This window comes from Chinchilla lanigera, unplaced genomic scaffold, assembly GCF_000276665.1.
Source record: "Chinchilla lanigera isolate Chin_1 unplaced genomic scaffold, ChiLan1.0 scaffold00013, whole genome shotgun sequence".
Classification (NCBI taxonomy): Eukaryota; Metazoa; Chordata; class Mammalia; order Rodentia; family Chinchillidae; genus Chinchilla; species Chinchilla lanigera.
The window spans coordinates 33044286-33068425 of record NW_004955414.1 but is presented as its reverse complement, the minus strand read 5'-3'; the positions used below and the strand labels follow the sequence as shown (position 1 = coordinate 33068425).

The 24140-nt window shown below is 42.2% G+C and overlaps 1 protein-coding gene and 1 long non-coding RNA gene across 2 annotated transcripts in view; one reads left to right on the top strand and one right to left on the bottom strand.

Annotated features, from left to right (window-relative positions):
• The first annotated feature begins 1681 nt into the window (after positions 1-1681).
• On the top strand, positions 1682-5098 carry LOC102018084. The gene is made up of 3 exons (XR_001233137.1): positions 1682-2034; positions 2627-2702; positions 4586-5098. It is a non-coding gene; the product is annotated as an uncharacterized LOC102018084 (long non-coding RNA).
• A 94-nt stretch (positions 5099-5192) lies between these two features.
• Positions 5193-24140, bottom strand: part of Gtf2h1 (general transcription factor IIH, polypeptide 1, 62kDa) — a 34533-nt gene continuing 15585 nt past the window's right edge. Inside the window, exons 5-15 of the mRNA XM_005380408.2 lie at positions 23507-23600; positions 21806-21955; positions 21598-21677; positions 16814-16941; positions 16610-16697; positions 14364-14452; positions 13156-13273; positions 10968-11058; positions 10615-10730; positions 7388-7480; positions 5193-5688 (exon numbers count right to left, since the gene is read on the bottom strand). Coding sequence (XP_005380465.1) covers positions 5602-5688; positions 7388-7480; positions 10615-10730; positions 10968-11058; positions 13156-13273; positions 14364-14452; positions 16610-16697; positions 16814-16941; positions 21598-21677; positions 21806-21955; positions 23507-23600 — 1134 coding nt within the window. The 3' untranslated portion in view covers positions 5193-5601. The remainder of the gene's footprint in view (positions 5689-7387; positions 7481-10614; positions 10731-10967; positions 11059-13155; positions 13274-14363; positions 14453-16609; positions 16698-16813; positions 16942-21597; positions 21678-21805; positions 21956-23506; positions 23601-24140) is intronic.

Genomic DNA, 24140 nt, shown 5'->3' with positions numbered 1-24140 from the left:
CTAGTGGAAGCCTAAGCCTATGACTATGTTTTGAAGATAAACCCTTTGCACCTGTTGGATCAAGTTACAAGGCTGCTTTCCTGCTCACTCAGCATATTCTGTGGTCTAGGGATCGAACCCAGGGCCTCACTCGTGCTGGGCACAGGCAACATCTCTGCCTCTCAGCCCATCACCGGAGCTTTCTCCCGTTACGCTTCTCAGGTTAAATGTCAAGGAGCTGCTGGGGCTTTTCACTGCATGGGTGTGGGTCATTATGCAGCCTGAATCCCAGCGAATACACCTAGCCCTTTTCCTGTGCCAGACTCTGCTCCAAGTGTCTGCTGTCCTCACAGCCCCTATCAGTTACATGCTACTCCTAGGACCATTCTGTGGACCGAAAGACTCGGGCCTGGACAGATGAAATGGTTCAAGGCCACACAGCTAGTGAGCTGGGCAGCTGGGACGTGAACCCAACAGCCGAAGTCCATCGTCTGCGCTCCGCTGGAAGCCATCTCTGTCTCCACCGCCGCCAGTGCCAACGAACTCTACTTCCTCTCTACTCTCTGTGATGTGCGTCCAAGTGCTCAGGGTGATAAAGATCTCCTTGGTATAATTCTGAAGATTTGTATTTGGCCCCGTCTGTTCTCATGAGCCAGGTGCCGGAAATGAGAAAATAATGGCTAGGACCAAAATTCACAAGAAGGAAAACACTACTACCAAATAACAAAAAACAAAATGCACAAGGAGACGGGGTTCACCTTTTGTAGAGGATTATCCTGCAGGCCTAGCCATGAGCACAGGTACAGATTGCGTTATCAGAACAACCTGCTGGTCAGAAAACGAGTAAGAGCATGGAAGACTGTCCAGAGCAAAGCGCACTGCTACCACAAGAGTGAGGCTTAGGGGTAAGGAAGGGGATAGACACCTGGGAGAAATGCTTTTAGTACGAAAAGCCTTTGAACTTTACACCCAGAAAACCTCAGGCAGCTGATGGGAAGCAGGTCGAGTGAGATAAGGACAGCACACAGTTTATGTATGCACACGCATGCCAGGGATTGGGCCCCAGGCCTTTGCACTGACCCAATTTCCCAGCCAGTCCTTTCAAAAATTTTGACACAGCATCTTGTAAACTGTCCAGGTTGGGCTTAAACTTGCAATCTTCCTGCCTCAGCCTCCCAGCAAGCTGGGATTACAGGTGAGTGCCACCATGCCTCAAGACCCGAGTCTTGTGTTTTAACTTGTCTGTTGTCTGTTCACACTTAATGATACAACAGGGTTTAAGTCTACTATTTTGACACTTATTCTGTGACAAGAGATTAAGTTAAATTTAAGCCAGAATTTATACTTCACTTTGTCCATTCCGTCTACGTTTCCTAACATAGACAGCAGGCTGCCAGGGTGGCGGAGGGGGTTGTGGGTTTTCTCGTATTCCCTAGGAGGGATGGGAGGAGCTGGATCTCAATAGGTACAGTCCCACGGCTATCGCATGTATGAGGGGTCTGTGAAAGACTGCACAGAAACAAGGCTCTGCGGCTAACAAACTTTGAAGGCCACCCGATGGTAAGATTTCTTGTCTTTTCTGTGGAAGGAAATGGGGTTCTGACTTTCATACAAACAACTAAGGCTGATCACTCCTTAACTAGGTCCCAGGCAATGCTCCAGCTCTGGACAGCTTAAGAGCTGAAAATAAGTCTTCCCTGGCCTTAAGAACTGGGAGAACAGCTGAGTCTTGAAGGAGCTAAACTGGGAAAGGGCAGAGGTAATGCTGAGGAATCCCTGCAAGCCTCAGTCTGGAGACAGCAAATCTAAGTTTAAAATGGGCAGCTTACCATCACAGGGGGCGGTCAGCTCAACACAGCGCATGTGCCAACAGGACACCACTGTCTGCATTAAGCTCTTAGCCCAAAGTGCAGGTTACTGTCCTAGGCGTTGATGTTCCAACACGTTTTTCTTCTGGACTGAGTACCACAAGGTACCTACTGGTTTGCAGTGTAAGTTCAAAACGGACTTACACTGACGCGAAGCTTCTTGTCAGAAAAAACTCTTCCTCTGAAGGTAAGACAGGTTTTCGTCTTACATTAGACACCCTCTGGGCCGATGAGTCCTACTAGGCAGATAAGCCCATCGTGTGACTTGCACAGAATACTGAAGCAGGAACAAGAGTGGTCCACAGGGAGAAACCAGGCATGGAAGCCCGGGTTTAAGAGTAAAACCTCTATCGTCAGACATCATGCCCCGAAGCGATCGGAGAAGCCTCAGCAGTTTAGGGCAAGCCTGCCGCTTACCGGCTGTGTGGATTTGGGTGAATTAACTTCTAAATGTGTGTGTGGTGCTGGGCCTTGCACTGCAGCCCCGTAAACCGGTTCTAACCTGTGAAATCATGTCCCCCTGTCCATCGGTTGCTGAGTGAAGTGACACGCAGCAGAAATGTTTGGCACAACCTGGTTTGCAGTGGCTCCGTCAGCAAGAGGTGCCCTTATTTCCAGAATGGGATAGAGGTGGGGTAGGGCAGGGGCTCTAGGAGGCTACAGTGCTGCTGAAGTCGCTTTTGCTGCAGTACTGGGAACGGAACCCAGCGCCTGGTGCACGCTAGGTAAGCTGCTTTAACACGGAGCTACATCCCTAAACTTTTTTATATTTTTGACAGGGTCTTGCTTAGTTGCCCAGTGTGGGCTTGAACTTGCAGTCCTCCAGCCTCATCTTCTGAGTAGTTTCAAATACAGGTGGGTACCATCATGACCAGGTAAAGGTATATTTTTTTTTGTACTAGGAATTGAACCCACCCAGGGCCTTTGCCCAAGACTCTATCCCCAGCCCCTTCTTAAAAACTTACCGTTTTTGCCAGCATCAGATTTTTAAAACTTTATCAAGTTAATTATCACAAATACAAATTAACAGACTAAAATTTTTATTTATTTCTAAACTTTGGGACAGGGTCTTGCTCTGTAGTCTAGCCTGGAACTTGCAGTCATCCTGCCTCAGCCTCCTGAAGCACTGAGATTTCAGGCATTTGCCACTACGCCTGCCATGATGTTCATTTTTAACGAACTCCAAAGCTCTACTTGCAATCTAGATACAAAATTAAGAGCTATTTCTGGTGAAACCACCCTTGGTTCCTGCACTCCTTGTAAGATTTGGCCACACACACTTTAGGAATTTTACTTACCGCCCATTCCCATTCCCTTTCCATTTACTAGCATTGCTACACTTAATTTTGATCTAATTTCCAGTCTGGATTATTCCAAAGTATCTCATGTTCTGTTTTCTCTAACTGCCAGAACCTTAAACCATAGAAACGATTTATATGCTTGAACTTTTCTCTCTCAGGTCCTGTATGCCTCATGGGTAAGGTCTGGTATCTAACCTTGACATACGAAGCAATTCACAAGTTGTATAACCACCTCCCAGCCTCTCACTTGTTACAAGGAAGCCTGACTGAACAAATTCTCCCTGTTCCCCTAACACAGTGAAGCCTTTCAAACCTTTACACCTTCACCACGCTCCCCAGTCTAGAAACAAAGACTTTCTTTTCTAGCTTGCGAATTTAACCTCCAAGGCTTAGCTAAAATGCTGTATTTTTAATGAACCCAACCAAACTTCCCCAAATTGCCTTTTCTCCTTTAAGCTTCATTATATGAACCCTTAATCTTTAACACAGCACCCAACACAGCATTTCATTTGATTACCGCCTGCCCTTCCCAACAGACTGACTTTCTTAAACGTTTTTTTTTTTTCTGTTTTCACCACTGCTATTAAGAGTAACTGCAGTAGTAATACATTTAAAAAGCTCTTTAAAAGTGAATCTGTAAGGTGATGTGGCTTCTTTTACCAAATCAAAGTCTGAATAATTCTGGCCTTTGTTGTCATTATATTGGAGATAATCAGCTTGTAATACGGCTTTTAAAAGAATGGATATAATAATCTCAACATACGGGAACGAGGGAGGGGAAGAGGGAAAGGAAAGAAGGGACGAGAAAAGAAAAAGCCAATAGAAGAAAAAGAAGCTTTTGCACACAAGGAGGGGAGGAGAGCTGGAAGGGAGGAGGGGGAATGGGAAAAAAAGCAGCAGCAAGATACACCATGTACAGGTACAAACTCCCTATGATGAATGTGATCATTTTGTATGTCTAGAACGTACCAATAAAATAAACTAGTGCAAAAAAGATTATGCAAAAAGCTGCATTAAATAGCCTCAATGTATGTAAATAATACATGCACTGAACGTAAGCTTAGACTAGTATCAATGAGAAAGAAGATGGAAAAGGGGATTTAAAGAGGGCTTGAGGTGGGCAGGGCGGGGAATTAAAAAAAGACACTGACTGCATTATGTACCCCCTCCCCAAGGTAAATGTAAACTTCACGTACTACAAACATGTGCCAAAACAAAAGGATGGCTAGTCCTTGAGCAGCCCACCCAAGGAAGTTATCAAGATGAGAAATCACAAGACGTGTTCCAATTAAAAGAGTATCTGTAAAAGTTTTACTTTATGTATAACTTTTAATACAAGTATCTAAAGTCTTAGGTAAAAAGTGAGTTGATCCTATAGGAACAAAATTAGCAAGAATTCTAGAAATGAGAACACACACATATATTTTTTGCGTTTAGGCTTTTCAAGTCACTATGCAATGATTATCGGTACGCCAAGGACAGTAAGTCAGATACTGGAGAAAAGGAGGTATGAGAAACATCTTTTATTTCTTCTAAAGAGGTGAAAATAAGTAAGTTTTTTTTTTATATTTCTCACTTGTAAGATTTTTAAACTCTTAAAAATGCAATCTCCTCTTTTCAAAGCACATGCCATCTTTTAAAAAAAATCTTAGCAATATACATTTGCACTCAAACAAAAACATGCAGTGCTATTTGTCTTCTGACAAAATTCTGCATTAAAACCCACGCGACTTTCGGCAAATATCCCCCCTTTATTTAGGGACTCCAACCACAAACATTCAGTGCAATTATTTATGTTTCTTATTTCCGTAGGAAACACAGGACCAAGTGATGTCTTCTGACTACAACTGTTTCCTGATGGTTGAGCAACAGTCTCCCTCTGCTTTACTGGAAAGTACTCTCTTTAATCTGCTGATCTAAGGTACAACTAGGATTCAGGAGAACTCGAGGATGCAAGTGGAGGATGAGGAGAAGTACTTAAGGACTACCCTGTGCCATAAACTGAGGAAAAAAATTTACAATGAAAAACAAAACAAAACCAAAAAACCTCAGATTTTTTTAATGCACCCTTTAAAAAAGTGTTTTTTTTTTTTTTATATTTCTGAAAGCAGCTTAATGTGAATCAAAAGCAGTTCCTGAGTAACTGCAGTAAACAGTCTTTAAATACATATACATGTACACACATACATGTACACACATATACATATATATTTGCAACTCAGCTCATTTTGGTTCTGCCTTAATTTACCTCCCCAGAGATTAGCGGAAGCACGGTCCCTTCCTTCCTCTCAGTTCTCAATGTGCAAGTACAATAGCATCAGCTCTGGGAGTTGGTGCGGTGCAGATGTTTCTCGTTACTCCCTGGTGGTCACCTGCATGTCAGGCCAGGTTTCCAGAGTCCCGCAGGTCACAGTTTTCGCCATGTCACACAACCTGTGAGCGCCACAGACACCTCACGTCTTCTTCATCATGCGCCGTGACTGCCACGAGTGGAGCTTGTTGTAGGCCGTCTGCAGCATCTCTTCTATATGACTTACCAACTGAAAGACACAGCAAGACACGTAACGACAGGCACAGGCAACGGACGCGAATCTGGCCCCCACTCTGAGCATGTTGTCGCAGCTCCTCAGGGCTTTCCTAGTCGCTGAGGCAGTGCACAAGTCCTCTGCAGAGGTCTTAGTAGACTCATTTCACATGGAAAAGGGAGTGAGGGGGATGCAAGGGATGGAAATGCACTGTTCTGTCTGGGTTGTCAAGTCTACACTATCCTTAACAACCATGCGACAGTGTGACAGTTATAAATACCACAGGCCCCAGTCTCTTCTGTCAAATGAAGGAGCTGAACTGAGCTATTGACTGGTCTGCCAACCAAGGCCAGGATGGTGGTGGGGTGTATTATCTTTACAGCACATCGGAAAAATGCTGGTTCTCTCCTGATTTTAACTCAGAGGGGTGGGATGCAACTCAGGAACGTTTTCCTGGCAGTACACACTACACATGTACTCTACCACTGAGCTACATCTTCAGTCCTCAGTGATCTTTGCTTTCAAAAGCTCCTGCACAATTTTATGAAGCACTTTCCTGTTTTGTGTGTGTGTGTTTATGTGTCTTTTTGAGACAGCGTTTCACTATGCAGTTCAGGTTGGCCTTGAACTCATAGCAATTCTCCTGCCTCAGCCTTCCGAATGCTGGGATTATAGGTGAGCACCATCATGCCCAGAAACTTTCCTGCTTTTTAAGGTGTTTTTCAGCTCCAGCATTTCATGATTACAATGTAACTCAGTAGATTACAGAAAACCTAAATGGGTCCAATGTTTTACATAATGTGTGACGGTAAACCTTAGGCTAGGACTACAGGTATCTGAGTGGAGAAGGATTCTGCCTTCATCATGGATGGACAGGATCACACTAACTTTTTTTGTTGTTGTTGTGTGTAAGTGTGTGTATGTCTTTTTGAGAGGGTTTCACTTGAACTCACTCTGCAGCCCAGGCTGGCCTCAAACTCACAAGGACCCTTCTGCCTCAGCCACCAGAGCGCTGGGATCACAGGCATGTGCCACAATGCCCAATTTGCCTATTATTTTTCTTGTTGTTGCTGAGATAAGGGTCTAGCTATGTAGTTCAGTTGGCCTCGAACCTGCAGCAATCTTCCTGCCTCAGTCTCCTGAGTGCTGGGATTACTGGTGTGCACCACCATGCCCGACGTAAGAGTGCCAATTATTTTTATTGTGTTTTTTCAGTACTAGGGATGGAGTCCAGGTTGCTCATACTTTTTTTTTTGGTACTGGGAAGCAAACTCAGGACCTTATGCTTTTCAGGTAGGTACTTGTGCTGCTGTGCTATATCCCTGGCCCTTCTATCTCTTCTCCTTAAGACAGGATCTTAGTAAGCTGCTGACTACAGATTTTTAGCTCTATATGCACAGATCATAAATCTATAAGGAAAAACATGGAGATAATTATCACAAATGCCTGGGTAGTTATGACCTAGGAGGCAGTGGTATGCAACTAGGCAGGACACTCAGAATACCTCAGAGTGACTAACATCACACTACTTGTCCCGACTGGTGAGAACACGTATTTTACATACTTCTGCGTGCATAGCACTTACAATTTAAAGAACGGTAATAATGAGCAAAAGAGGAGGACAAAGTGTCTACTCATTTATGTGAAAGCAAAAATCAATCTCACATTTTACTGCAAAAAAATGAAAAAGATCAAAATCAGATTGTTGCCTTACGTTTGTGCTTAAATACTGTCTCCGAATTTTTTCTTGGAATGGGCAAAGCTTTGTAACTTGGAATCGTTCCAAATTACTTTTCATTTTCACTACCTAAAAAAGATGAGAAACAGTGAATTACAGAGAGATACCAAATAGCCTGTGGGGACCCAGGGATAAATGCTACCTACATTCTGTGTGAGTTTACTTTTGCTACAGAAAATTTTTAAGAACATGTAAAAGAAAATAAAAACGTTATCCATTACTCAGATCCCCTACTCAGAGATGAACTTTTTTATTTTTTCTTAAGACAGGGTCTCACTAGGTAGTTCAGGCTGGCCTTTTAACTCCCTATGTATCCCAGGCTGGCCTTGAACTCACTGCAATCCTTCTGCTTCAGCCTGAGAGGTGGGATTACAGCATGTACCACCATGCCTGACAGTAGAGGAACATTTCTGTGGTCAATTACATATGTTATTATTTGCATAGGGTAAATTTTTACTTTTTTCTGGAGACAAGGTCTCACTGTAGTTACGGCTGGACTCAAACTTGCAGTGATCCTCCTGCCTCAGCCTCCCAAGTGCTGGGATTACACACATGCACCACACTGTAATAGGCTAAATTTCTACACAGTGAATTTCTATGTTAAAGAATTTATAGCCAATGGAAAAAAGAACTTTTAGGAACTTGGCCAACACTGAATTTTGTTGTTGTTGTTCTTTTGCAAATTAATAGGTGAAAAATATTCTTTCACCAAATATTTTTAAATTGTAAGTAAGTCTAAAAACTACCTCAAGTTTTTTTTTTTTTTGTACCAGGAATTGAACTCAGGACCTTGTGCTTGCCAGGCAGGTGCTGTGCCACTGAGCTATATCCCTGCCCCCTCTTTAAGTTTATTGGCCATTTACATTTATTCTATGTTTTTTTTGTTGTTGTTGTTTTTCTCCGGTACCGGGAACCGAACTCACGACCTTGCGCTTGCCAGGCAGGCGCTTTTGCCACTGAGCTAAATCCCCAGCCCCTATTCTATGTTTTGATATAAAGTCTTGTATAATCCAGGCTGGCCTCCAACTGCCTCAGCTTCCTGAGTACTGGATTACAGATGTGCCATCATGCCTGGTAGTTTTTTTTTTTGGCAGTACCTGGGATTAAACCTAGGGTCTTTGTCCTCAGCTATGTCCCCAGACCTTTTTTCCCCTTAGCCCTTTTTTGAGACAGTGTTTCAGTAAACTGCCAAATTGCCCAGGCAGGCCTTGAACAGTCTCAGCCTCCTACGAGGTGGGATTACAGGCATGCACTACCATGCCCAGCAGCAGCATTTATTCTTTTTTGCAGGGAAGGTATGTGACACAAGATCTTGCTATATGGTTCAGGCTGGCCTTGCCCTCACAGCAATCCTGCCTCAGCCTCCCCAGTCCTGGGACTGCAGGTGTGCACCACCACGCTCGGCTAGTCTTTAACCAGTTGCTTAGTAGATCTTCTATTTTTTCTGTGGTACTTAGGACTGAACCCAGGACCTTGTATATGTTAGACAAGCACTTTACCACTGAGCTACACCCACAGGCCCTTTCCAACTCTTTAGGATGATTTTTTTTTGCGGGGGGGACCAGGAATCAAACTCAGGACTTTGTGCTTGCCAGGCAGGTGCTTGTGCCACTGAGCTATACCCCCAGCCCCCTTTCTCCAACTCTCTGAGACAGAGTTTTGCTAAACTGTTCATGCTAGCCTCAAACTTACGATCCGCCTGCCTCAGACTCCCAAGTAGGTGGAATTATAAGTGTGTACCACCATGCCTGGATCTGCGTGGTATTTTTAGTGAGGATTTTCTTTTTGTGCTTTTTTGGGGGTGTGGGGCATTGAACTGAAGGCTGTGTACGTGCGCTAAGCTATACCACTACCCTGGATATTTCTATTTTCTTTTTTTTTGGGCACAGGGTCTCCCTTCAACTGGGCTCCAACTCACTATGTAGCCCAGGCTGGCCTCGAACTCATGTGATGATCCTCCCGCTTCAGCCTCAGTGCTAGAATTACAGCCACCATGCCTGGCTCTGTGTCTTTTTCTTAATGATTGTTTTAAGGAGAAATCAATGCTATATTTTTCTACTTGTCAACTCTGATTTGCTTTAAAGGTTGTAGTATTAAACAGTACCGGGGCTGGAGTTATAGGTCAGGAATAATGTGCTTGTCTAGGTTCTGAATTCAGTGTGAAGCACTAAAAAAGAAAAAGCAATAAACAGGCAGTGCTGTTTGTCAGTCCTCATTTTGGACTTCATTATTAAATGTATCAAATCAATAACTTATTTTGAGACAGGGTCTCACTATGTAGGCCACATTGGCCTTGAACTTACGTCGATCCTCCTGCCTCAGCCTCAAGCATGCTGGAATTATAGGCATGTGGTATTTTTAGTGAGGTATTTACTTTCATTCTTTTTTATTGCATGTTTTGATATAAGGTCTTGTATAATCCACCACGCCCAGCAAATCAATGTTTCTTTTTGTTTTTTTTCTGGTACTGGGAATCGAACTCACAACCTTGCACTTGCCAGGCAGGCGCTGTGCCACTAAGCTAAATACCCAGCTCAATGATTCTTTTAAAATTTTATTTTATTTTTGGTTTTCTGAGACAGGGTCTCACTATGTGTACTTCAAGATGGCCTTGAGTCCACTATTAGCCCAGGCTGGCCTCATACTTGCGGCAATCCTCCTGCCTCAGCCTCCCAAATGCTGGGATTTCAGGTACACACCACCATGCCTGGTCAAATAAACAAATTTATGTATGTGATATATTTTTCATGTAATTTGTACTTGGTATCTGTTTATTCAATTTATTGTGGCTGGAGGTAGGTTTAAGCTGCACGATTATCAGTTATACAACTGGTCTGGGTCTCAGTTTCTTTCTTTTTTTTTGTCTGAAACACAGTCTTGCTGTGCAATTTACACTGGCCTTGAGCTCACTTTGTAGCCCAGGCTGGTCTCGAACTTGCACTGATCCTCCTGCCTCAGGCTCCTGAGTGCTGGGATTACAGGTGTGCACCACCACACCCAGCTGGGTCTTCGTTTCTTAGCCTATGAAATGAGTATAATCAAAATACTCCATAAAGACCCTGTGAGGCTTAATTGAAATAATGTATGCCAAATAGTTACATTAGTATATAGCACATAATACATACTCAGTAGTATTTTCCTATTTCAAAGTAACACCTACGCCTCTACTACAGTAACTGGCCGTGCTTAGAACTGGCTCCCACCTTTTCTTCTAGGAATGGTGTATTCACAGGAAAGCAGGACCAGAAATGCCGAAGAAGTTCTCCAACAGCCACATACAAGTGTTTCAATTCAGACTGAATATCATTTGGCACCATCTCTGCAAAAGGAAGAGGCCACAGGGTATTTTCACACATCTACAGTCTGCAAAAGGACAAGGACTGCTCAAGGCACCGGGGTGTGTGTACCTCTGTGGCAGAGCACATGGTTAGCACCCGAGAGACCCTGGTTCAACTCCAAGTACAATGGACCCAAAGTAAGTGCTCAGCGAAGACCCAGAACTGCCCCCAAACCAAAGCCAATACAACTGAGCACTCAAAGGTGGCCCAGCACTTACGGTTTATGGCTTGCTGTGTCCCTCCCTGCATAAGTGCTCCTCCAGGTGACAGTGCTGCGATAGTACTACTAGCAGCACTACTTGAGAGAACCTGAAAGAAAAGAGATTTCCCTTTTTGCCATCTTTCGATCACTGTTTTACAGCGAACAGTAAAGCATTTACTCCTGTATACAAGCACCATTTACAGCTACCACAGTTAACTACCTTCCTCCAGGCCAGAAATGATCCGTGCAGAAAATCTATCCTCTAGGAACACAGTACTCCCTCTTATCAGCGTTCTGCTTTCTGAAGTTTTAGCTACCTATAGTCAGCTGTGGTCTGACGACGTTCAATGGAAGTTCCAAAAGAAACAGTTGGTGAGTTTCACACCGAGTGCAGTTCTGAGTAGCAGGATAACATGGTATGTTACCGTGTCCTGACTAGAACGGAACCAACCTCTTGTCCAGAACTTAAATGCTGTATACACTATCCAGCCTGTGGTCACTTAGTACTCATCTCAGTTACCAGATCTACTGCTCAGTATTTACAGTGCTGGTACGTAACATTTGTTTTACTGAATAGTGGCCCCAAAGGGGGAGAACACTGATACTAGCAACTCAGATATGCTGAAGAGAAGCCATAAATTGCTTCCTTTATTTAATGGAAAATTCTGGACTTAGGGAAAGACAAAGTGCTGAGATTACTAAGATCTATGTTAGAAAGAAATCATCTGTGTGTGAGCTGTGAAGAAGTAAAAAGAAATTCATGCTATTTTTTGCTGTTGTACCTCCATCTGCTATGCTACAACCATAGTGCCCAGTAAGCAGTTATTTAAAATAGAAAAGGCATTAAATTAAAAGGTTTGCTCTGCAGCATCCATTGGGTGTCTTGAAAGGTGTCTCCTGTGGATAAAGGGGGCTATTCTAACAGGTAAGTCCACTACAAACTCAAAACTTACAAGCTTTTCCACTTAAGCACCAACCCAACAACTGAAAGTAAAACTGAGTTTAAAGGAAGCAAACAAGTAAAATGTATTAATAGGCTAGAATGTAGCTCAAAGGCAGAGCTTATGCTTAGCATGTTGTGAAGTCCTGGGCTCAATAACAGGCAATGCAAAACACAACATGTCAACATGTATCCATGATAGGCACTGGAGAAAAAAAAATATCACCAGAATAGGAGTATGTTATTTGTTCTTTCTTTTTTTTATGGTGAGGGGGACTGAATCAAGGGCTTTGCACATGCTAGACAAGTGCTCTACCACTGAGCTATCCTTTCAGCCCCTTTAATTTTCAAGTAAATGAACAAACATAACTAAAAGGGGAAAATACATTCTCACAGTATCAGTATCAATATTTATGGACATATAGTGCTGCACAAGTGCCAGGTACCTATAGAAGGGATAAATCATTAGGCGAACAGCTGTAGGATTAGTATGTCTACTTTCCAATGGACAGTTTAATGATAGAAATTTATGTATACATAGATTTGATTTAAAAATGTAAGATATGAATCTGGTTTTGCACGCCAGAAAAGACATTTGGATTATTACTACAGAAATGAAGGGAGGTAGTGAAGGACTTTGAAACTGCAGATAAGATCAATACATATTTCTAGAAATAACTTGCACTGGGGCCGGGGATACAGCTCAGTGGCACAAGTGCCTGATCGGCAAATGTAAGGTCATGAGTTTGATTCCCTGTACACACACACACACAAAAAAAAAAAAAAAAAAAAGAGAAAAAAAGAAGAAATAACTTGCACTGATACTGTGAAAAGTTTATCAAATTTGCCTAAAAACTAAGTTGATGGAGTCAAGAAATATGGAAAGAAGAACTGTCAGAACTGCTCACTGAAATGTGAAGGGTGAGAAAAACGAAGAGAGAATGAGCTCCATCTTATCTGTCTGCTCTGAGTTTGAGCTTATGCAGGACATCCAGAGTAATGTCTTGAAGTAGTCTGGCAATTTGGGAGATACTCCCAGTAGAAGTGAAAAACTTGGAATCAAATTACTCATTATTCTTCATTACATTTAGATGATTCTTGATATGCCAAGCACCTTTTCTCCCTACGTCCTCATTTTAAAAAATTCATTTGGTAGAAATAGTATCTTTAAATCCGATTTATTACTAGTTCATTCTGGCTGTGCTCATATATTGAAGCAGGAACTATAGTAAGAAATTCTGGACTTCAAATAGAAGTTACCTACCTGAGTTAACCTGGGTGTATAAGCTTCCATTTCTTGTTTAATACTTTGAAAAGAATTAATAATGTCCTGACTTGTTGCATACTGTACTGACTGGATTGGAGTTGGACCATGGTAATACCTGAAAGTTAGCACAGAGAAAATAACCACTCACAGATGGTGGAGGTGCTCAATATCTGACTTACCAGCATTTTAGTGGTCAAAACATTTCTCTTCAAAGCAAAAACCACCATCCAATAAAACAAAAACCAACCTCCCCCTGAAAAAAACTCCACAGCTATTTTATTTTATTTTTTTGTTTTTTTTCCGGTACCGGGAATCGAACTCACAACGTTGTGCTTGCCAGGCAGGTGCTGTGCCACTGAGCTAAATCCCCAGCCCCCTCCACAGCTATTTTATTTTTTTTTTTTTTTGGTTTTTCTCCGGTACCAGGAACCGAACTCACGACCTTGCGCTTGCCAGGCAGGCGCTTTGCCGCTGAGCTAAATCCCCAGCCCCCACAGCTATTTTAATAAAACCGTTCCCATAAGAGAAATAAGAAACAATCACGCAAAATTAGTATTTTCTGGCTTTCATCATTTAGGATAATTTCTTTTCTATTTTGTCTTTTTGAGACAGCGTTTCATTATGCAGTTCAGGCTGGTCTTGAACTCACTTTGTTTTTTTGTTTTTTTTGGTACTGGGAATGGAACTCATCACCTTAGGCTTGCCAGGCAAGTGCTTATGCTGCTGAGCTATATCCCTGGGCCTGAGCTCACTTTGTAGCCCAGGCTGGCCTTAAATTTACAACGATCCTCCTGCCTCAGCCTCTCAAGTGCTGGGATTACAGGCGTGCGGCACCATGCAGGGCTAGGATAATTTCTTGAAATATACAAAAGTTAAAAAAAAAAAAAACTGGACGGCGGGGGAGGCAGAGAAAAAATTTTTTTTATCTTGAGGCAGGGTCTTACTATGCACTTCAGGCTGGCCTTGAGCTCACTTTGTAGCCCAGGCTGGCCTCAAAATCACAGGGCTTCTCCTGCCTCAACCTAGGGTTAGAGGCATGCAGCACCACATCTGGCCTACAGAAGTAACTTTAGAGAAAGTGATGCTGTACTTTTATGGTGATAAATTGACTAAAAAACTCAGTGCTACACTTGCAGAATATATTCTGCAGTGACCTGTTACATAACTATTCTGCTTCAAATTTATTTACCATTGAGCAAACTTACCTATCTGACTTCTTGAGGTTTAGTGCAATCGTTTTTACGGAATTATTTGTTCCCAGATCTTCATATTCAATGGATTCTTGTAACTTTGCCTAAAATTATTAACATAGTACTTTTGATCAGTAACTTTCTTATACAAGTAACAAACATGTCTGAAAAAGTAAAACCATGTAGTAGTTTGGTGAAAAATGGAAGTTTCTCCACTATGAGCTTTACTTCCTAGAGATGACTATCCCATAAATAAATGGTTGAACCAATTTTCTCATCAACCACATGAAAAGTACTGATTTTCTGATCACATGATTACTGAATTCTTCCTTTTTGGGGGTCTTTTTTGAGACAGGGTTCAGGCTGACCTTGAACTCACTTTGTAGTAAGGCTGGCCTTCAACTTGCAGTGTTCCTCCTGCCTCAAACTCCTAAGTGCTGGGATTACAGGCATGTGCCACCACACCCAGCTTGAACTCTTAATTCTTTGCCAATATGTTAGACAAAAAAATTGTGTATCATATAGCCAGCTATGGTTGTGCTATGCATTTCATCTGGTCAACTTTTACCTGTAGCTACCAAGCACAGAATCAGAACATTCAGGTTATCCACTATATCTAAAAAAATGTCAATTTGAAAACTTAACTTTTAAAGTACCCCTATTTCAACAGTGTTACCCAGACTCAGCCTCGTATTTGTACCCTTTCTCAATCTCTATCAGGAAGCTTCAAGGTACAATGATAGACCTTTATGCCTTTCTCTCCTTTTTTCTTACACTGCTGGGGATCAAACCCAGAGTTTTGTACTTTGTGGGTTAAATGCTCTACACTGTGTTACACATCCCCAACCCAGCTATTAATTTCAATTTTTTTTTTCTTTTGGTGAGACAGGGTCTTACTGTCTTTAGGCTAACCTTGAACTACGTAGCTCAGGTTGGCCTTAAATCAAGCGATTCTCCTGCCTCAGCCACCACAGTGCTGGGATTTCAGGCATGTGCTACCACACTCAGCCTAACTTCGATTTCTTACACAGCCGTGAACCACGGACTTGAGGAAATGTTTTTAGCCAGTGCTGTGTATTAGGAAAATCAACGGGAAAACTTTATTTCAGACACTGTCCAGGATGGACTTGAATTTGTGGTTCTGTCTCAGCTTCTCAGAGTGCTACGATTATAGGTATATGTCACCTTGCCCGGCGACTTTCTTTTTGAAAAAGGACCTCAGGTTGCTAAGGCTGGCTGCAAACTTGTGATTTTCATGCCTCAGCCTCTTGGGTATCTGGGATTTCAAATGTAGCTCACCATGCTGGGCTGTCCCACACTTTCAGTGAGGTTAATTCCTGATAAACCCACTGCAAACTAAAAACATATGTCCAGAGGTGGGCCTCTGTCAGAAGTAGAATTAAGAGCGTTAGTACTAAAAATTCTGAGATAAGAGTCTTACTAAATTGTCCTGGCTAGCCTCAATTCTCCTGCCTCAGCTTTCTGAGTAGCTGGGATTACAGGTGTGTACCATTATGCCCAGCTCATAGCATATTTTTATACTTTGGGAAAAAGAGGCTTACAAAACAGAGGGCTTAGAATATTTGAGCAAATTTTCAGAAAGAAATGTGCAAGTAGCCCCTGCTAAACCCGAATAATTTTAAAAAATATTTATTTTTTTCTTGTCTTTTTGAGACAGGGTCTCACTATGCAGTTCAGGCTGGCCTTGAGCTCACTTTGTAGCCCAGGCTGGTCTCGAACTCACAACAATCCTCCTGCCTCAGTCTCCTGAGTGCTGGGATTATAAGCGTGCACCACCATGCCTGGCTAAATTGCTGTTAAATTTAATTTTTGTTTTTTTTTTCACGACCTTGCAATTGCCAGGCAAGTGCTGTGCCGCTGAGCTAAATCCCCAGCCCTTAAAAAATATTTAATGAGAAGGTATGTCTAGCTCTAAAACACTACATTTAAAAGGAAGGCAGATTTGTTTTCTTTTTCAAGTAAATGTGTCAAATTTTATTTATCTCCTTTGCTGAATACTCTTTCCCAAAAAGCAAAGCCATACACAAAAAACAATTTGTGTGTATTCATGTGAAAGGAAAAAAACAACCAGTGAAAAGTTAACAGATCTGAGTCCACACAAACTTGGCTAAGCCAAAGCTGAGGAACTTTGTAATGCTCTACATTTGCAGCCAAACACTTCAACTAAGCAACATAAAATACTCTTGGTATCTTTTATCTGGAAAACCAACCCCTAAATGCTCCAATTTTGTCGCCCATACCCTTTTGACTGTCGGCTGAAAGGAGTCTCCATCTCCAGAACTTCCATCCATGCGGTTGGGCTCCCCATTTGGTTCATTTTGTGCTTCTCTTGAAACAAATGGGAAAAAATTAATGTTAGAAACTACAAGCAAGCCACACCACCACCTAACTCCACCTGGAGAGCCTGAGGAGCCAGCGATGGCATCTCTGCAGGTATACTTAACTGTTTCCTGAGACCCGCTGCCAGGACCATGGCACTGTGATGGTTGAACCTTTTGATGATGGCAGTGTTACTACTCTCCTTGGTGGATTTAGAATTGGAAGTAGAGGGCACAGATGAAATGCCATAGCCCTATGAGAAAAAATTTGGTAGATTAAAAATCAAAGTAAGGCTCTAGTTTTCTTTTTATTTTCGGTACTAGGAATCAAACTCATGACCTCATGCCTGCCAGGCAGGCACTGTTTTTTTTTTTTTTTGAGACAGGGTCTCACTATGTAGCCCTGGCTGGCCTCAAACTCACAGTGAGCCTGTTGCCTCAGCCTCTCAAGTGTTGGGGTTATGGGCACAAGTCACCATACTTGGCTGCATTTCTGTTTTGGTGAGGTTTTTTTGGTTGTTTTTTTTTTTTCTGGTACTGGGAATCAAACTCACGATCTTGCTCTTGCCAGGCAGGCGCTGTGCCTCTGAGCTAAAGCCCCAGACCCCAGCATTTCCATTTTAAAGAGCAATTGCTGATATAGTCACCAAAACACCAAATAAACAAACAAAATACAATGAGAAAGCATGGACTCTGGAGTCACACAGATTACACATTCTAGCTTGGTTACTTTTTCTAACTCTCAGTCAAGACAGGGCAATTTTTCCAAGCTCTGTAAAATGTGTTATTAGGGAATTAAATAATTTATACTTTTTTTTTTTTGGTACCAGGACTCAAACTCAGGGTCTTGTGCCTGCCAGGCAGGCGCTGCACCACTGAGCTAAATCCCTGGCCCCTGCCCTTGTTCTTATACACTGTCTTATTCCCAGCACACTGCATGTATGTATAAAGCACTTAATAATTATCTGATCAACTGAGGACCTTATGTCACAGGAGCCTAAACACTACTTAGTAGGAAGACGAGCTATCAGCCAGTACAGGTCAGGCAAAAGATACAACTGTGGTGAGAGAGGAAGTAGTCAATCCCACTAACAGGGAAGAGGTTCAGAAAAGCTTCAGGGCTGGGGATATAGCTCAGCGGCACAGCGCCTGCCTGGCAAGCACGAGGTCCTGAGTTCCAACTCCTGCTACAATAAAAAGCTTCAGTGAACACCATTAACGTGAACAGGTGCTTGCCAGACAGACATAGGGAAAGGACAACTGTTTATTTTCCTTTTTATTTATTTTTGTCTTTTTGAGACAGGGTCTCACTATGCAGTTCAGGCTGGCCTTGAACTCAATTCCTATCTCAGACTGGCGTCAAACTTGCATTGATTCTTCTGCCTCAGCCTCCCGAGTGCTGGGATCACAGGCGTGCACCACCATGCCCAGAACAACTGTTTTAAACAAAAGCATTAAAGCAATGTAATAATGCTGACTTGGGTTGATATGCAGAATGGTGGGCCAGGGATTGGCAAGAGAAGGCTAAACAGGTTTAAAAAAAAAAAAAAAGGTTACATAGCATGGGGAGGCCTTGGGCATCCCCCTCCCAGCCCAGAGATGAAAGATCGTGACAGGACTTATGCCATTCGTTCACTTCTCCAATATTTGCCAGCACTTCACATATACCATGTGCTGGAGACAACAGTAGCAAGAAAAAAGCTGCATGGAACTTACAAACATAGAGGCTAGACTCACAGTTTTCAAGTACAACAAGGCAAAAACAGTATTCTTTCTGGCTGGACGCATGCCACCATCCCTGGCTAAAACAAGATCTTTTTTTTCTTTTGAGATAGTCTTGCATGGCCCAGGTTGGCCTCAAATTCTTGAGTGCTGGAATTCTGGTGTGTGCCCCTATGCTCAGCAAGTAAGACCTTTTATGAAAGGCACAAAGAGAGAGGGCTAACATGATGTTATAAAGAAAAGAGAGAGAGAGGGCTAACATGATGGAATGACTAGATCTGGGGGGCGCTACCTTAGATGTGGTGGTCAGGGATGGTCTCCAAGGAGTGACATTAAACACAGCTAAAGATGAGTAGGGCCAGGCGGTGGTGGTGCACACCTGTAATCCCAGCACTCAGGAGGCTGAGGCAGGAGGATCATTGCAAGTTCAAGACCAACCAGGGCTACAAAGTGAGCTCAAGGCCAGCCTGGACTGCACAGAGAAAGCCTGTCTCAAAAAGACCAAAAAAAGAGTAGAAGGTAGTTAGGGGAAGAGCAAATGTAAAGGCATGGAAACCTCTACATGGAACTGAAAGGAAGTCATTGTATCTGGAGCATGAATAAGGAAGAAGCTGAAATGAAAGCAAAAGTCGGAAGGGCCCGAATCAAGCAGAACCTTACAGAGGTTTTATTTTAATCCAAGCTCCATGAGGAGCCACTGAAGAATTTCACACTGCTGAGCCTTATGATCTGATTTAAAGTCTTACTGCTAGGGGAGAATGAACTCTAGGAGACACAAGTGCGAACAAAGATCAGTAAGGAGGCAATGTAAGTCGTCAAGCCGAAGACAGCGGCAACTTAGGTGAGAAGGTGCAAGCTTCTGTGGGATCCGAGATGTATGGCAGAGGACTTGCTGATGAACTTAATGCTGGACATAAACACAGGGGAAAAACCAAGGAAACTCCCTGATTTTTGGTTTGAGCAAATTTTAATGCTTTTTTACAGCTATGGAAGAACCAAAATAGGTTTATGAAGATGGGAACCAAATATCTTGAGATATATATGAAACATCCAATTGGAGACATCAAGTAAGCAGTAAGATATATGACTGTGGAGCTATGGAATGAGCCAGATCAGGGCTATTAGAGATCTATCGCCAGTTAACTAGTATTTAAAAGTAACGAAAAAGAATGTATCCAGGGGCCGGTGATATAGCTCAGTGGCACAGCGCTTGCCTGCCAAGTGCAAGGTCCTGAGTTCCATTCCCAGCACCAAAAAAAAAAAAAAAAGTATTCAAGAGGCTCAAGCTCATATCTGATTATAGTTACAATAGAGGTTGATAGGAAAAGAGAGTCTTCAAAGAAAAAATGGAGTCGTGACTAGTTATATAAATCTTCATATAGCCACACCAAATGAGTACTACGCAGTGTGGATGTGTAGGTGTATTTAATAATAATGGGGTTGAACTCAGAGCCTTTGCACTGACCTACACCCCCAGCCCTTTTCCTTTTGAGACGGTCTTGCCACATTGTCCAGGCGAGACTTGAACCTGTAATACTCCTGCGTCAGCCTCCCAAGTATTGGGACTTCAAGTGTGCACCACCACACCCAGCTCTATCCAGGGATTTAATAATATTGATGGTAGTAATAACCTCTTACTGACTACTTTTTTCGGTTTTCTGAGCTTGCCTTATTATAAAATTCAGGCAAGCCTTGAATCACAGCCATCCTCCTGCCTCAGCCCTCCAAACACTGGAATTTCAGGCACGTACCACCATGCTCAGCTTATTATTGAGCACTTCTGGGTCTCAGGCTCTTTTAACTTTTTGGGTGTGCTGGGGAGTGAACCCAAGGCCTCACATATGCTAAGCAAGTGAACTGCCATTGACTATGCCACTAGTTCCCTTTTTAATTTTTATTTTGTCACCTTTTTTTTTTTTTTTGAGACAGGCTCTCACTGTGTAGACCAGGCTGGCTTTGAACTCATGAGGATCCCCCCGCCTCAGCCTCCTGAGTGCTGGGATTACAGGTGTGCGCCACGACGCCCAGCTAATTCTCTCTTTTCACTCTCACAGTAATTACAAAAGGTCATTACTGTTAGTTTCATTTTATAAAAAAGCAAAAACGAAAAACTGTTCAGTTTAGAAACATTAAAAAAGGTCATGCCAGCATCTCGATCAGGTAGTTTGGTATACTGCATTCAGTTTGAATACTGGTAACAAGCAAAGTGAAAGTCACAAAGCACGTGCCCAATCCATTATCATTTTTGTTAGGAAAAAAACTAATTTTTTCCATCATATTCAACTTATCTTTAAGCCTCATTAAGGAATTTCTCCAGATGATTAAAATGTTGTAGTATATTGAAATTCACCAAGGCAATAACTGAGTGTGGAGAACTATCAAGCTTTATTTTCTGTTAGTCTACAAATCAGACGGTAGCACTCCCCCAACACAGAATTTTAACACTGGTTTTTGTGACTTGCTGAGTACGTGTACTAAAACAAGAAGGAAGTTAGGAAGAAGAGAAAAATGAAGGAGTGACACGTTTACATGGGCAGCAGAAAAGGACTCAGAAGGGGAGAAAACGACAACACCAAGGGGAGTAACTGAGGAAGGCAGGGCCCTGCAGCAGAATGTGGAGGCGGGGACAGAATGCGCCTCTTGGAAGGAACGGCTCCTCTCTGTGACTGGATACTGTGTATGCCTGGGGTCATGAGGCTGAGGCAGGTAGCTTAAACATGACGGTCCAGCTGCTGAAATATACCAGGCAGGTGTAGGGTAGGGTCACGAAAGCAGTTTGGCAGATAGCAGGCAATCAACAAAATGTTTGTTTTCCTTGTGTGCTAATATGTAGCCACACTGGATTAAATATTAACTAGAATATAATGCTGGATTTAGCTTCCTGATGACTACCTGCAGATCTGCTCACAGGAGAGCTAAAAAAATGTTTCTGATAAGTTTTAGCAACGCACACAGGGCTCTCTGTTCTCAAGGCAAACAACAGCAAATAGCACTACTAAAAGCACTTTTTTCTGGGTGAGGGGAATTAGAACACACTGAACAGCACTTTTGATTCATCACTTTAACAGTATTTTGCTTGTTTTACAGTTGTACAACTGGAACATCTAAAGGCAATTTTAAAGCTATATAGTGACAGAGCAGTCTAAGGAAAGACTGTTTTCTCTCTAACTCCTTTTATTGCTTCTTACCTCATCTAATGGTTTATCTTCCAAAGCTGTCAAATCTAGTAGTGGGTTTTTCACTCCTAATGAAACCATTGTTTTTAACCCTAGAAAATCAATGAAATACAAAGTTCATCAAAGTTTATCTTTCCCAGACATTTAAAAGAAGTTCATTAACAACTCTAAGGATTAGTGACTGGCAAAATGAATACTAGATTATGTCAGGGATACTTACCTTTTTCATCTATTTTGGCACATTCTGCAAAGAGATCCTTTGACCCTGTATTTAGCCGGTCCCTATGAAAATAATGGGACTGGAAAAAACGTGTCCAGAATTCCTTTTCTGTCATGTTGTGAGGAACGTTTTCTACATATTTCATTTTTACTGTGGGGGGAGAAGGTAAGAAATAGTTACACACTGAATTTCCTTTTTTGAGACAAAGTCTTACTATGTAGTTCAGGCTGGCCTTGAACTCGCTATGTAGCCCAGGCTGGCTTTGAACTCAAGGTGCTCCTCCTGCCTCAGCCTCCCATCACCATAACCAGCATACATTTCCATTTCTTAAAACCTCTCAAATTAGATAAATGAAACACAGACTAAAAGCTACAACTAGATTATGAAACACTCATCTTTATACATTGTATACTATAATCTAATTGTACTTATGAGACCTTAACATGTTATCTTTATGAACGTTAATAAACTACTCATTATATATCAATATATATTTTTTAAAAAGTTCTTAAGTTTTAGTAGAACCAACAAAAACTTGACGTCAGACCTAAGTTTCCTTGTTTATTTATACACAGCAGCTCTCAATCCACACACTGTTTGGTGGCTAGGAAATAAAGATCTTAATACCCACTGGACTACCAGTTCAACTCTGCAAGTTTATAATCTAGTTGGCAACATGGTTTATTGAGCCAGAATCTGAGTTTAAAATTCTAGGTCTGCCAGGTGTGGTGGCACACGCCTGTAATCCCAGTACTTGGGAGGCTGAGGTGGGAGGATCACCATGACTAGCCTGCGCTACATACTGAGTTCAAGGACAGCCTGAATTACATAGCAAGACCTTGTCTCAATAAAACAACCAAAAAACTAGGTCTGCCATTTATTATCTGTATGGCCTTGGGCAAATATTATTTCATCTCTCTACCTTGGTGCTCTCATTTGTAAAAAGAGGGTCTTAACAACACCTGTACTTCTGGGGTATTTATGATTAATGAATACATAAAAAGCTCTGAGAAGAGTACCCGACACATAGTAACACTATGTTATTATTATGAGAAAGATACTGTGATCACACTTTGAGGCAAACATTATAGACTAGGAGGACTTTATCTGCCGGAGGAGGTCAGGACTTTGTACAGGTGGCCAACAGGGGATGCCTGAGCTGAGTCCTGAGGGAGAGGTGGTTCCTAAGGACTGAAGAGGGACGGGGGTGAAGAAAAGGGATGGACTTTAAGAGAACACCCATTAGTCAGAAGCATGACCGAAGCAATGGCTCTCACGCTCACTTCACATCAAAAACCACCAGGGCTGTGATCAGGCTTTGATGCTGTTAGGATGGTTTCTGCAGACACAGGGATTTATGGGTTGCAAAGGCCACTTTGGATATAGTGTAAGGGATGATCTTGAGGTAGTGGTGTAGAGAAATTCATTACTGATGTCTCTGTAACGAATCATTTCATACAGGTATTTAGGGCTAAATAATGTTTAAGTACCACTGACGACGGAAAGAAGGGCAGTCATCATATCAGTGAATTAGTAATGGCACATTTTCACTCAGCCCTTGGTATCTACCATACATTAGGCACTGGGTAATAATGTACTTTACTCCACTTAAGTCATAAAATAAGTTTTTTGTTTTTCAGTTTTTGAATTCTGGTATAGAATTCAAATATGCTAACCACCTGAAGAACTGCCCATTCTTACCTGCTGGATAGGTCCTAAATATGGACTCAATGATATCAGAAGTTAAATTATATCTCAAACCATTACAGCCATCTGTTTGGGGCCGGACGTCAGCCTAAAACGAAGATCACACACACGTACGTTATTTATACTTATACTTGTCAGAGCAACAGGAAGTATGTCTCAGCTCCCAACAGACATTGCACCAGTGTGGAAAACAGACTTCCTAAAGGAATGTACTTTCACTTTTGGCAAGACAGAGGGATCAAAGAAGCATAGACTCATTTCTCATTCTCAGTGATTTGTAAAATTTTTTTTTTTTTGTCTTTTTGAGACAGGGTGTCACTATGCAGTTCAGGGTGGCCCTGAGCTTACTTTGTAGCCCAGGTTGGTTTTGAACTTGCAACGATCCTCCTGCCTCAGCCTCCTAAGTGCTGGGATTACAGGCATGCACCACCATGCCCACTTAATACACGCTTTCTTGAAAACTGAATATAGTTAATCAGGCATGTTGTAGAGTGGCCAAAGGCAAAGAGCTAGTGGAACGTTAACATAAAACTTGTGTAGTTGCCAAGTGGCAACTACATACTTGTACAGTTCCCATTATAAACCTTGGTTACTGTTTAATCTAACATTTACTGGTTTCTTTAGCAAA